This window comes from Rhinocladiella mackenziei (genome assembly GCF_000835555.1).
Source record: "Rhinocladiella mackenziei CBS 650.93 unplaced genomic scaffold supercont1.8, whole genome shotgun sequence".
NCBI lineage: Eukaryota > Fungi > Ascomycota > Eurotiomycetes > Chaetothyriales > Herpotrichiellaceae > Rhinocladiella > Rhinocladiella mackenziei.
Window position 1 is genome coordinate 1,480,009 of NW_013550597.1, and position 13,438 is coordinate 1,493,446.

General features: G+C 51.4%; 4 protein-coding genes across 4 annotated transcripts; 1 reads left to right on the forward strand and 3 right to left on the reverse strand.

The window, feature by feature from the left end:
• Positions 1-353: 353 nt before the first annotated feature.
• On the forward strand, positions 354-1,990 carry Z518_10140 (uncharacterized protein; the record flags this gene model as incomplete). Its single annotated transcript, XM_013412756.1, has 2 exons — positions 354-400; positions 493-1,990. 2 exons carry the CDS (start codon positions 354-356, stop codon positions 1,988-1,990), a joined length of 1,545 nt encoding a protein of 514 aa, XP_013268210.1.
• A 2,795-nt stretch (positions 1,991-4,785) lies between these two features.
• Z518_10141 (uncharacterized protein) lies at positions 4,786-6,024 on the reverse strand (the record flags this gene model as incomplete). The annotated part of the gene is made up of 1 exon (XM_013412757.1): positions 4,786-6,024. One exon carries the CDS (start codon positions 6,022-6,024, stop codon positions 4,786-4,788), a length of 1,239 nt encoding a protein of 412 aa, XP_013268211.1.
• Positions 6,025-7,950: 1,926 nt separating this feature from the next.
• Positions 7,951-9,553, reverse strand: Z518_10142 (uncharacterized protein; the record flags this gene model as incomplete). The annotated part of the gene is made up of 5 exons (XM_013412758.1): positions 7,951-7,989; positions 8,047-8,124; positions 8,200-8,355; positions 8,408-8,800; positions 8,855-9,553. 5 exons carry the CDS (start codon positions 9,551-9,553, stop codon positions 7,951-7,953), a joined length of 1,365 nt encoding a protein of 454 aa, XP_013268212.1.
• A 688-nt stretch (positions 9,554-10,241) lies between these two features.
• On the reverse strand, positions 10,242-11,960 carry Z518_10143 (uncharacterized protein; the record flags this gene model as incomplete). Its single annotated transcript, XM_013412759.1, has 1 exon — positions 10,242-11,960. One exon carries the CDS (start codon positions 11,958-11,960, stop codon positions 10,242-10,244), a length of 1,719 nt encoding a protein of 572 aa, XP_013268213.1.
• Between the last annotated feature and the right edge of the window lie 1,478 nt (positions 11,961-13,438).

Sequence of the window (13,438 nt, forward strand, 5' to 3'; positions counted from 1 at the left end):
TCCCTGTCCGTCTCCATCAGCCAAACTCGCCAGTTCCAGAACTCAAATTGGCTTCCTCCGCCTGAAATCTTCCTGAATCCTCGCCATTCAAGTGTTGACCAAACGGAGCCTAAGGCGTCACCCAAGTCCCCCTCGAACTCTACTCAGTCCTTACCTCCTTCCTCCCAACCCCCGGCTCGCATCGTCAATCCGAGACCGTCACCGTCGCCCGCTAAGCAGCACCCAACTAACAAATTATCTCATCCAAAGACGCGTTCCCAAACATTTGCACACCCCATCACCTGCATTCCTCTATAACAATAGTGTTCCGTCAATTCATCGGCTTTGCTCTCAACTCTCTTCCCAGCGCGACGATGCCTCCCATTATCTATCCTTATACCGTCACCAACAGTTACAAAGGGTATGTTTGCTTTCCCTCCCCTTCTTCCCCGAGCTTTCTCCAAGCTGTCCGCACCCCTGTAGTTGACATGGCTAACGTGCGCTCTCTGTCAGGGGTCTTTTCATGCGTACCTATAGTCGCAATGTTCGACGCGCCTGGGATGGCGAGGACTATCGTCCACCAAAACGCCAACGTCTCGATCAACCTTGGAACGCGCCACTCTCCTCTCTAGCAAACTACAATGAAAATGCTACAAATTCTCTCGATCTCGAGGACAGTCTCGAACGCGCCATCCGCGAGACCAGTGTCGCGGCCATGTCTTCATCACCCTCTCGGAAAAACAGTACAATCTTCTCTGCAGAGTCACAGGAGGACGATATGGGATCTAGCACCATCACCCCACCTTCGTCACCTCCGCCGGCGCTACAACTCACGCCACCCAATGTCAAGGTTCGGAAACCGACATTCTCCTGTCTGGACAAGTCCAAGAGAGGAACGAAAGGTCCCAAAGCTGCGAAACGAAAGCATGGTGAACAGTCGACAGGCCCGAGCGACGCTACAACTACGCGTCACGACTCGGAGCCACTCTCGGAGATCCTCAATTCCAGCACACGCGCACAAAGTGCACAGCCATTGACCAAAGACGCGTCCATGAGTCAAGACCAAGGCCTCACACCAGTCTCGCGATCGACCACACACGGCCCAAAGCTCACGGTCCCAAAACAAAACCTCATCCAAACCGTCCTCGACTTCGGTCAACCCCTCATCCCCACAACCTGCCCACAGTGTCAAATGTCGTATATTTCTTCCCTGCCTGAAGATGCGCAGCTACACAACATGTACCATAATCGAGACAGCACCGGAATCGAACTGGGAAAACCATTCCTGAAGTCGGCCATGCGTTGGTGCTACCAAGTGTCTCACATTCCGGGAAGTGTGGTGGTGGTGGATCGCAAGATTGCTGTCCCTGGGCGACGAGCGGTGCAAAAGGTGTTGGAAATTATCAATAAAGAACTGGGGAGTGTGGACATCAAGGAGGACGAACTGTGGAGTCAGCGCGTACCTGAAGGGGAGAAGGAGGAGGAATCAAGCGGGCGCAAATGTGACCGGTACAAGGCATTCTTGCATATTATCGATGAAAAATGCGTGGGAATCTGTCTTGCCGAGCGGATCACCAAGGCTCACCGAGTTCTTCCCGCGGAGACGGCAGCGAGTGAAACAATAACTTTGAATGGTCATTTTCGACCTACCGGTCCTGCGACCCCTGCGGCTACTGAAACCCACGATGAGGAGTCGACTCAGCTCCCGGCCAAGGCTCAAATTCCCACTCCGGTACCCAGTCCGACATCTTCGTCACCTTCATCAAGCATCAGTCTCTCAGAAGAAACCTATCCAGCCGTGGTGGGGGTGAGTCGGATTTGGACGAGCCGAGCGTTCCGGCACAAAGGAATTGCCACCAACCTGTTGGAATGCGTTATGAATCAATTCATCTATGGAATGGAAATTGAACCTGACAAAGTGGCATTCAGTCAGCCAACAGAAAGCGGAGCCGCACTAGCACGAGCATGGTTTGGTGAGGACGACGGCTGGGCGGTCTACAGAGAAGAGTGAGTCCATTCGAGAATTCCTAGTGATGGAGCAAGGATGGTTCAGAAATATTGTTGTACAAAAGTGGGTATCTTGTGACTGGGTGGCGGTGAGAGGGCCTTGGATGTGGAATTCTCTTTGCATTGCAATGAGGTTTGTTGGAATATTGGAGGATAGGGTCATGATGGGCCAACAAAAGGTTGTACACGAGGTTGAAAAATCTTCTGTTAACAGAACGACGCTCTTTCGGAAGCGGGTCAAGTTTCACAGACTTCCACTGGCGAATCCCAAGTGAAATGACAACGAATCCAGTCGTGAATGAAATTATGTCTGTAAGACGGCTTGCTTTGACGACTATTCCCTTGATCACAGCCTGTTTGCCCAGGTTTGATTTTCGGAGTGCTGTGAGTTGGAATTTTGTCCGAGATACACGTTCCGGGTACGTGCTTGTGCTTGGACGACTCCTAAGAAGTCCCCCATCAGACCTTACCTGCCTTGCTTATACCAGGAAAAACACTGCTGCCCAACTTGAAGCTGAAATGTCTATTCATTGGCTTGAGAGCTGGCGCTTCATTAGCAAATCGCTATCCCCATCACAGGCAGTCAAATGTCCCGTACATTTTATATTCTTTTCCATCGCCTCATAATTCAGCCTCAGGATGCTGTTGCCCGCCTGCACGAGCTGCGTCAGCCTAACTCAACGCGGCTTGCCCTTCTCGGAAACACAAGGATTGTTGACAATCATGGACTGTCCTGGTCATACTGCGCGCCCGATACTCAGTCTCACCGGTTAGGGGGGCTTTGGAGCTCACAGTGGAGCGAAGCGCTCTCACGGTTGACCTTTTCGTGCACTCTGCTTCTATTTACGTGCTACCAGAGCCGGGCGCGATTGCCCTCGTCCACTCATCCCATCGAATTCACCCCAGGGTCCTCGTGCTGATCTTTCCACCCCGTTCGTCTCATCATAAGCTGCCACTTCGGCTCGACGTATACTTCCTTGCCTGACTGCGAGACAAAAGATTTTACCATTTTCAGCACCACGATTTAGTGCAAATTGGATCATTGGCATGTGTCCGTTGTGCGTCTCTTGCCACCGCCATGATCGCAAAGGCTCCGGCTTTGAAGTCCGAAGTTGTTCCACATTGTCGAAAGATGTTTCGACAGTGTCGATGCCGCCGTGGAGGGCATTGACAGTGAGCTAATGATATAGAAGAGCTTCCGAGTCGACCATGTTTGCAGGTGGTGCGTGCTCTATTGAGGGTTGATGTCGACTTGCCGTCGAGGGCCTCGTAGTCATCATTCAAGCCGTTTGAGCGATAGAATTCCCGACTGTTCGCGCGACAAAGTAAAAATACCGGGCTTCAAGTCCCTAGGGGATGCCTGGTGCCGCGCACATACATTACTAGACGCCATGGTCATTCCTCTCCTGAGATTCTAGGAGTCGAAACTGGACCCCGCTTGTGGCCTGCCCACGGCAAAGGCCGGGCAAAAGCAAAAGTGTTGTTCCTTTCAGACTGGCGGGAGAGGCAAGGATCCGGCCAATGAAAGAGAGAACCTTGCTCTCACGAGACAATACCGGCACTTGTCATTAAGACATTGGAAAAACTGCAAAGGTCGCATGTACCAACCTGGGATGTTCTTCACCCACTTTGATGGCCAATCCGGACACGGTGTTGATTGTGAAAATCAAGTCAGCCCTTCCAGGCAAAGGCGGCACTCAGGAGACGTCTCAGCGGAGTCTCTGGATTGTCGCCATATAATAGGACAAAGGCAGCTCTTCTTAACGCTGCTGACCGTCAAGTGAGACCTGTTCACAGACCAGACGCTCTCCTCTACCAGGTGGGCCAATCCGATGCTGCGACAGTTTCTCCCTCCCAACCCACCTTCAATATTAACCCGTGGGCCATGTGAGTGCGCCCATCGTGTATGTGGTATGGGACTTCGACTGGGTTTCCATACGGCGACAGCTACACCGGCCGACTGGGAAAAAGAGTAACTTTATTCACCAGTATAAGTCACCACAGAACACAACTTCCATGGCAGGACGAGAGTATCGTTTGAAATTATAGAAAAAAACATCCACTATCGAGCTCGCATCCGCTGGGCCCAATGATGGGAAACATACCGCAAGCATAGGCAACGGGACATCTCAAAAGTAGGACGTGCGTTGGGGGAGAAAACTATATCTATACCACTTTTCGCTTTGAAGGGCCATACCCACCAGTGCCGACTAACGCCTGCGTATGCTACTGGATAGTAGTTGCTCGAGCAGACTGAAGGATTCTACTGGTGGCGGGTTTAAACAGGAAAGGAAATTCAAGGTTGGGACTAGCACGTACAGCACAATGCACACACGTGCTTCCACGTGGGCCTGCCCCTATCTCTGGAGCAGACAGGATTGTACCATAGAGTATGGAGTACTATCTCTTTTAGCCTCGTGGGTAGGAGGCCTTATGTTGGACCTTCCTCTTGGTGTGTTTTGTGGGGCACACCCAGTACCGTCTTTGGATGTACTTCTGCTTGCTTTGTTCTGACGGTGGGCGACAGATCAAAGCAGACGGGATCATCGTTCTTAGCACGCATTCATGTGGAACTTTACTTGCGCGTGGATAAGCGTATAATAGTGCTAATGTGTTGTAGCGACAAGTAAGATCCGAGTAAGTACAGTCCCGTTCCAGCTGCTCTCCCGAAAATGAATGCCAACTGTGTGGGCCTCAAGCAACAATGTAAGAGTAGTGCCCGTCACATGAGCTCGACTACAAAGATATAGACTTCAGGCCCCCATCCCAGGAATCTTCAGTCAGGGTCTTTGGTCATATTCAGGGGTCCAAAAACACCAACTCGCCATCACTATTGCCTACCCGCTCATCGAGCCGAACATAATCCCTATTCCACCTTCCATCACCGGTGCCTAACTCCGCTTCCAACACCTTCCCATTTTCCAACAACCGTACGTTCCGTGCGCTGGCGCCAAAATTCCCGCCGCGCATCCAGGCAAAGTGTCCGTGCTGATTGGACAGGCAGCTGTTCAGCGACAAAGAAGACAACTTATGTTGGCCGCGCACGTTGGCACAGGAGGCGATCAGATCGTAGTCCCGGTCTAGCGTGATGTTGTTCGAAGAGGACGAAAAGTTGCCGCGCATCGCATGCAGAGGTGGACCACGACCGCCACCGTGATGCTGTTGATACTGGTGCATGCCGTAAGCGCCTACGCCAGCCCCTGCTGCAGCAGGGACAGCCCAATCGTGTTTCTTCTTCTTTTTCTTCTCGCCGTCCGAGGAATCGCTGGACGACGAAGAAGAGGAAGAGGAAGAGGAAGAAGAATCTCGACGCAGACCAGCTGGGCGTGGGGGCTTACTGAGCTTGTTCTTTTTCTCCTTTTGGTGCTTTTTGTAGGCGTCTTCGGTCACGGAGCCGGCGATGGCCCCCGCTACAGTCCCCAGGAAGCCGTGGTGGACTTTGTGTCCGCCGTAGGCGCCGAGGGCGCCACCGGCCAGAGCGCCCATGAGGCCTCGGTCTTGCGCATTGGGGTCATTAGGCTCCATGGGCCCGGCACCTGGGACCGATCCTGGGGGAGGAGGGCATCCTGGGCCGGGGGGTGGAGTGAATTTTTCATATTGGGACATATGGGGATCTGGTGAGTGAGTACGTTGGATGTGGGGTGGGGCTTGGTCATTGTAACCACCATAGCTTGGGGGTTGGGATGGATAGTCGGCCTGATGATAGGAGTGGTCCGACGGAGGTGGAGGGGAGGAGTATGGATTTGGATTTGGGCTGTGACGATATTGATATTGATCATGAGAGCCTTGATGGTCTGGTGGATAGCCGTAGGGTTGCTGGTAGCCCAGGCCCGGGGGTGGTGGTGGTGGTGGTGCAGGGGAGCCATACCCGTATGGCCTGTCCTGATCATAGCCTTGATGGTAGGACTGATCGCCATGGCCGTGAGTTGGGCCAGAAGGAGGTGGCCATTGTTGCTGATGATAGCCTCGTTGACGATTGTCCCCGTAGCCGTACTGGTCACTAGGACCTTGATTGTCCCAGTACTCCTGGTTGGACATCGGGTAGTGCTAGGATGGAATTCCCTGACCGGGAAATGTGACAGTTATACCACCCTCTGAATATTCAAGGTCGTCGGGTCCTTTAGATAGCGCAGCAACGGATCAGGAACTCGAGGGTTTTCAGTGTCTTCTTATAGAATTCAGGCATGAAGGACGGAAAATGATGAAAATTAGGCATCGTGTTTTTGACCCGATGCGCGGGGCATTCAAAGGGATTGTGGCTGAGCACAGCCACATGATGGAGAATTGGATGCCCTGATTGGTTTGGAGGTTCCTCAGCCACGGCATCAGGCCTCCTGTCCACCTTTAGTCTTCCAGTGGTGTGAGTGATAATTAGCCAGGAAAACCCTCAGCTCAGTTCAGTTCATCAATGAACGAAGCTTCCTTTGAGAATGAGTTGAAGTCAAGAGGGAAATCATCTGGATAGGCTAGTGGCCTTGACCCGTGTCCAAAGTTCCCCAAGGCTTTTTGGACCACACATCTGGTCCCAGCCGTAAACATCCAGAAAAACTATCGGTGCTAGACTCTGTCTCGACCTGCTGTTCTGTCCGTCCCTCGTCGACTAAGTCACGTATTCGCATTCAACCTGGATGCGGTTGTGTCTGCATTTGCTTAGGGTATAGTGACTCCATTTCAGCCCGACCGGCATGGATTGGTAGCGAAGCGATTTGAGTTGCTGGACTGCCATCGGCCATTCCTGACTTGTTCTCCATGCCTTCCCATTCACATGGACGTCAGTACGCCCCAAAGTACGATCCATTCAGGTCATATGTCGGTGCCTGAAACATCCCCGTCAGCCAGGATCCACCGACTCTCATCCTGAAGTCTGGTACACAACGGAGATCAGTTATCCTGAAACTGCCCGATCTCCTTGAATGACCTGAAATTTATCGAACATTGAAGAATTGAGGATCCCCTTTGCGGTGGCGTGATTTTATCCTTGTTTCGCTGCATGAACGAACATTCTGTGTTCGCTCCGACGGAGTATATCCGGAACAGATCACACCTCCTATCATCGAGAGGTTCCGAGATTTCATCAAACAAGGGACGAACAATTCTCAGGCAGCCGACTAGAATTGCATGAGGCACATGTGCTCGTCGGAAAAACGCCTTTTGGAAGGTAAGGCTCATCAAACACATATCCAAGGTGCTAGAGTATAGACTGGAACCGGGCTTGGGATTAAGTGCGACAATTCGCTTTAAGGCCAAAATCTGTTCAATGAGGTCGCACCAGTGATGGAGAACATCAGATGCGAGCCGCAGTCCCGCGCAAATGAGACCACCGAAATATTCGTAAGGGATCCTTCATTTGTATGTCAACATCGAATATGAGTGCCCCGTGCCAGACCGTGACATCTTCGAAAATTAAAAGTTCTCCAATCTGGCTGAATGTAGCATCTAGTGGTGGAGATACAACTGTAGGTCTGGAGTGACCACCGGGGCCTTCGGGGTCGACGAAGAGGAGCGCGAAGAGCTTGGGTAACACAATGTAGATATCGGTGATCCCAAATCAAAGTCAAAGTCGTACCACGGACTGGGACCGCATTCATCTAAATGAAATATTGACCTTGCATGCTCGATCGGATAAAGATGCATCTTTGAGTTGGAGGGTCCTGTCTTACCTCGAAACCAAATCAGGCAATGTCATATCCTCCTCTTGCCGTTTACGTCTGCTGAAATGGCTAGCACCATGAACAAAAGGGTTAGACTAGACGGGATCTCACCAGGGTGGGCAGAGGAAAGAACGTCTTCAGAGCTGATAGAGCCGACTGGCAATGGATTGATTTGCACAACAAACATTGTGCCGGATGCTATCGCCTGTCCTGAAATGCTTCTAGGAAACAGAATGTGCGGCTGGGATTCTGGGGCTTTGTACAATCAATGCTGTGCAGGTGACCTCATGTGGATACCGGGCCCACCATGTGCCTAAGCTAACAACATCTTGCGCGGGTCTTCTATGTATTCCTGTAATGGCTGTCAATACGGTTTGAACGCTCGGAATAACATATTACACGAGCTCACCTTGATCTTCACCAAGAACGTGACAGCTTCCCTGCCATCCAACAAACGATGATCGTAAGTCAGTGCAAGATACATCATCTGGACCCAAGTCAGCATCGCGGGTCACCAAAATGGACGTTCACTTGCCGGTCTAATTTCTATTTTGCCATTGACGACCACGGCCCTGTCTTTGATAGCATGGAGACCAAGCACAGCTGTTTGAGGCAAGTTGATAATGGGTGTGCCCATCATCGAACCAAATACACCGCCATTGCTAATCGTGTAGGTACCACCCGCCATGTCTTCAATGGTGAGCTGTCCATCTCGCGCCTGGTGGTGTTGTCAGCAAGTGAGACGGGTGAGCCACCAGCACCAGAATTACCTTCTTGCCCAAATCGGCTATTGCCTTTTCGATCCCGATCAAGTCCATACTCTCCGCATTCCGAACTACCGGGGTGACGAGGCCTTTGGGTGTCGCAACGGCAACACTGATATCGACGAAGTCCCGGTACACGATGGTGTCGCCACCACCAGGACCTTCAATGGATGCGTTGACAGTAGGAATGTCTTTCATGGCCAAGACGCTGGCCTTGGCAAAGGCGCTCATGAAGCCCAGCTTCACACCGGTATTCTTCAAGACCTCATCTTTGTACTTCTTGCGGAACTCCATGACATTGGACATGTCGACTTCATTGAAGGTCGTCAAGGATGCTGCGGTATTTTGAGATTGCTTCAGACGCTCGGCAATTCTCAGACGCATCCGGTTCATTTTGACCTATGACAACATCAGCATGGGTTCCAACAGCCAAAACGCTCATGAACACCGTACTCGATTTTCATTTCGGCTCCCTGGGCCAAACGGCGAGTCAACCCCAACTTTAGGCCCCTCCGCTGAGGGTTTCTTCGATCCCTGGGGTGGCGCGGGTGCGGGCTTCTCTTCCTTCTTTGGTGGAGGTGGCAGAGGCTCTTCTCTCTTTGGTTCCTCCTTCTTCGGCTCTAGATCTGAACTTGTGGGTTGGTCGTGTGGAGCACGCTCCTTCGGTGCTTCCTTTGCCTCCCCTGCACCACTGCCACCGCCCTCGCCGGGCTCCAGTTTGGCAATATCTTGTCCCACAACGACAGTGTCTCCCTCGCTGACCAAAAGCTCTTTTATTGTGCCTGCTTCAGGAGCATTGACAGAAACATCGATCTTGTCTGTCTCGATCGAAGCAATCTCTTCGTCCCGCTCGACGTAGTCCCCAGCTTGTTTCAAAAATGAACTCAGAGTTCCTTCGGAAATGGACTCGGCCATTTGAGGGACTTTGATAATGGTCTCATGGTGGACAGGAGAAGTGCTGAATTGTTGATAGCGAGAGACGGAAAGGTAGGAAGGTATAGCTGCGACTCGGGGGCTCAATAGACATGGTTGACGAAGAGCAGATCTTGATCTGAGAACACTAAATGTGCGAGCATAGAGGGATAGACCGCGTCTGGGAAGTGTAGGGGCAGAACTCAAAGCCGGAATCCCTCGAACCCGCAGTGTAGCCATGTTGCGCGAGCTTTTTTTAGTTTTTTTTTTTTTTTTTTTGTTGGGGTCGTCGACACTACAACTAGGAAACCGGACAAAGCTGATGCTCCACGGAGCGACAAAGCTTATTGAAGCGACATACGAGGCGGACGCACACCGCCAAGTTTAACGAGAATGAAAGAGAGCGTGGAAAGGAGTAGACACTGTGACTTTAAGTTTGAAGTGGAGGGATTGACCAGATGTCGAGAATGGGAGAGCTTTGGAAAGCTCTGACTGGGCTGGGCATACGACAAAGGCCCCGTTGATTCAAGTTTGAAAGTCGCGCAGTCGGAAGTGTTCCCGGGTGAGTTTCCGTGGGAGCCAAGGGCCTATGAGGCGAGGGCAGCCGTAAGCCGTAAGAGGTGAGTAGTTGACGCCGCCCTGTGCCTCCCCCGAGACTTACCCGATCTATCTGGGAAATCCGAATTAATAAGACGAAGTGTGATTGGCCTTCAGTTTATCCAGCGGCCTTTCTGAAAGAGCAGCGTGGGCTATTGTACACTTCTGGGGTAGCTTTGTCTATTCGTGCTTGTGGAGCCGCCACTTGCAGCCCCGAATCATTGTCCTGTCACTTGGTTTGCGCGCCTCATGCCTTTTGAACCGTTTTATCGAGCAACGAGCAGTACTCCTTTACTGGGAAAAGGGTCATCACCCCCAAGTTTGACACGTTTCAAGCGCCAATAATAGGAAGTAACAGATAAGAGGGAGTGGCTCCTCCCGTAAAGATGGTCGTTCTCCCTCCAAAGACACTCTCTGGTCGATCAGCCGCAAGAGTATGCAACCAAGGACCTGAGCCCCGAGCAGTCCAGGCCTCCTTCATTTGTTCCTCTTCAGGGACAGGGCGTTCAAAGTCTTTTCCACCAATGTGTAGTGCCAATCGGTATCCCGCTGGGAGGAGGATATTGGTCGGCCAGATCTCCACGTCCAACTCGTATACTTCCCCCGGTCGGAGAGGCTGTATCTCGTCGTGGCTGTGGTACGGCCTATAAGGCAGAGTCTTGGACAAATCTAGCTTTCGATGCGACGCCCGGAGCCAGCCTTGAGCAAGTGGAGTATGAGGGTCCACCGTGCCTTGAAATTCAACTTCGCGACCGTCGGGTGAAAATGCCTGGAAAGTCACAAAGAGGTCCAAATCCGTCGTTGAGGAAGACGCAAAGATCTTAGCGGCCAGAGGGCCTGTGATCTCGTTGTCATGCTCAAGTGGCCTAGAGAAAAACGTGAGGGACTCTTTGAGAGCCATGAAGGTGGCGCTCGAGGACTTTGGAGATACGTCCCAAGACATATCGAGCGAGGACGGCTGATCGGCGTTCATGTATATTTTGGTCCATTTGGTCTTGGGCAATGGCCACGCCGGTTCTTTTTGGAGCTCAAAGTTGTCGCTAAAGGGCCGTCGTACATGTAAGAGAACTGGGGCCTCTTTATCCCATCCATTGTCGACTTCCTGGAGAAAGTGGTCAAGAAATCGCTTTTGCAACGCCATCCCTTGGGGAAGATAGAACCATTCTTCATGCCTTCCCGGATGGCATTCGAGCCACTTCTGCTTACTGGCCGCTTGAGTAAAGGCTTCGAAATTGCCGCGTGGATGTAAGCCGAATCCCGCCCAATTGGCCGGACTGAGAAACGGTACAATGACCTTACTCCAGTCTGCCGAACGTGATCGATACCATTCATCGTCTAAATGCCGAACAAGAATGTCTCGAATTGGATCGCAACGGTTGTTCCTCAACTCATCCTCGGAAAGAACCTCTGGGCCACTTGCTCGCTGATTTAGCCAAGGGTCGACTATGCTGTTCGGATTTCCATGCTGTACGGATATCACTTGTCTCGGATACCATGCCTCAAGGAATCCGTTAGACTCGATCCCGCCATGACGTGCGAAGTCACGATAAAAGTCTGCTGCACCTTCCCATGGAATCATTGCCGTGAGGTGAGGAGGCTGAAGAGACGCAACGAGCCACTGGGCAATGGCATAGTATGAGATTCCATTTAATCCGACCTTGCCGGTACTCCACGGCTGAACCGCCGCCCACTCAATGGCGTCGTAGAAGTCTTTGATCTCCCGTGGCGAGAATATGTCGATCTTTCCTGGCGAGCGCCCTGCCCCTCTTGAGTCGACTCGAATGCATACATAGCCCCATGCAACCCAGATTTCGGGATCGACCGTTTCCCAATTCATAAACTCTCGGGAAGATCCTGGTCGAAGGATATCAGGATACGTTGAGATCAGCCAGTCCCATTGTATCTTGAATCCATCTCGATAGGGAACACCTTTTCCATAGGGTCCAAGTGTCATGATGACGGGATGTCGACCTTCTGTTGGGCGAAATACATCTGCACGGAGGATGAGGCCGTCATCCATCGGGATCGGCACGTCACGTTCGATAATCATTTTGTCCATAATCTCATCTGGAGATCGATCAGGACGATATCTACTACGAAGGAGAAAGTCACAGATTGTACTCAGGCGCTTTTATAAGTTCCATGGAGATGACGGTTGACCGTCGCCGCGGAACCGATACCCCTTGTCGAGAAACGTGAGAATCCATGTTCGCTTCCGAACCAGGTTTTCATGGTGCCTGCCTGAACAAAATCTGAGGGATAACTAGATGAGGAAGAATGAGTCCAACACGGCACAACCCCGCTTGTATAGAGCTCGGGTCAATCAAGTACGAAGGACACCAAGGCATAGATTGCTCCAAGCTAGCTGAGAGTCTTTTTTGACTCCATATTAGCCTTCGCCATAATTGGAAGAGAATACGAGGCTTGAACTCGAAACATCGAAAGGTTCGTCCTCCACTGGTGGAGCACAATCCAAAGGAGGGAGGAGGAGAAAATGATCCGCTTTCTCCGTCTAATATCCGATCAGGATGTCTGCCGAAATAGGAAGGGACCAATTCCACTGGCCCACTTTAAATTCGTACAAGCCAAGGGGGATTACAAATTCCAACGTACATCAGGATCCAACGGAGTGGGCAATACGTATATCATCAATGTTTCAATTTATTTCAAAGAACCTCGGTTCACGTGTACGAGAGTGTAAGCACGCACTTCCACGGCCGGTTATTTTGGCCGAAATTCAATCCAGCATCACATTTGCAAGCCATCGACACATCCAGTAGTACAATGGCAGTCGCAACTCAACCCACCCGCTACACTAATCCGGAACAAACGGTCTACCTGCCAATATAGTGGCTCATCTATAGTGGCTAACTTTAGACAGTCGCATTATTCAGTCAACCTGCTTGGAGAGACCCCACGTTTTCTCCAATACGAGGTGGCCTGGCCCTGTGTTTCGTATGCTGGAGTCCAGATTCGGATTTAGTAGGTTAGCGTCCTTCGGGAACGCGGTTCTACACTTGGAGAAAGGACGGAATAATCACGACCATTCCATCCTTCATTTAAAGGAGAGACAGTGGAGGATGCAAGGCCGCCCAGCCAGCCAGAGTGTCAAACAGTCCATGGGTGTACATTGATTGTTGTTGAGTGCTCTGTCCGTTTGGCAACTGGTCCTGCCAGATTGCCAGTATCTATCCACGTTTGGCAGCCGCGTGATGGGGACATAGAAGAAGCAGCGCAGACCCGACAAGATGGTGGCAGATATGGCTTTGTTCAGACAGTCGGGCGAATATATTAAATGCGTATGGCCGATGACTGTAGTAGTGCCGGCATCAATGGCTTCTTGACAATCCCTCCCCACAATCGACCCCAGTACATATCTTCCGGATTGAAATTGAAAGACTAAAGGTTTCTAGTATACATATACTCATAGATCGTTTGCTCAACATGGTGAGCCTTGAGCTGCGTCAACCATAGATGGTTGGGTGGGGGTTCGATCATTCCTGGAGAAACGGGTTTTCCATCACACTC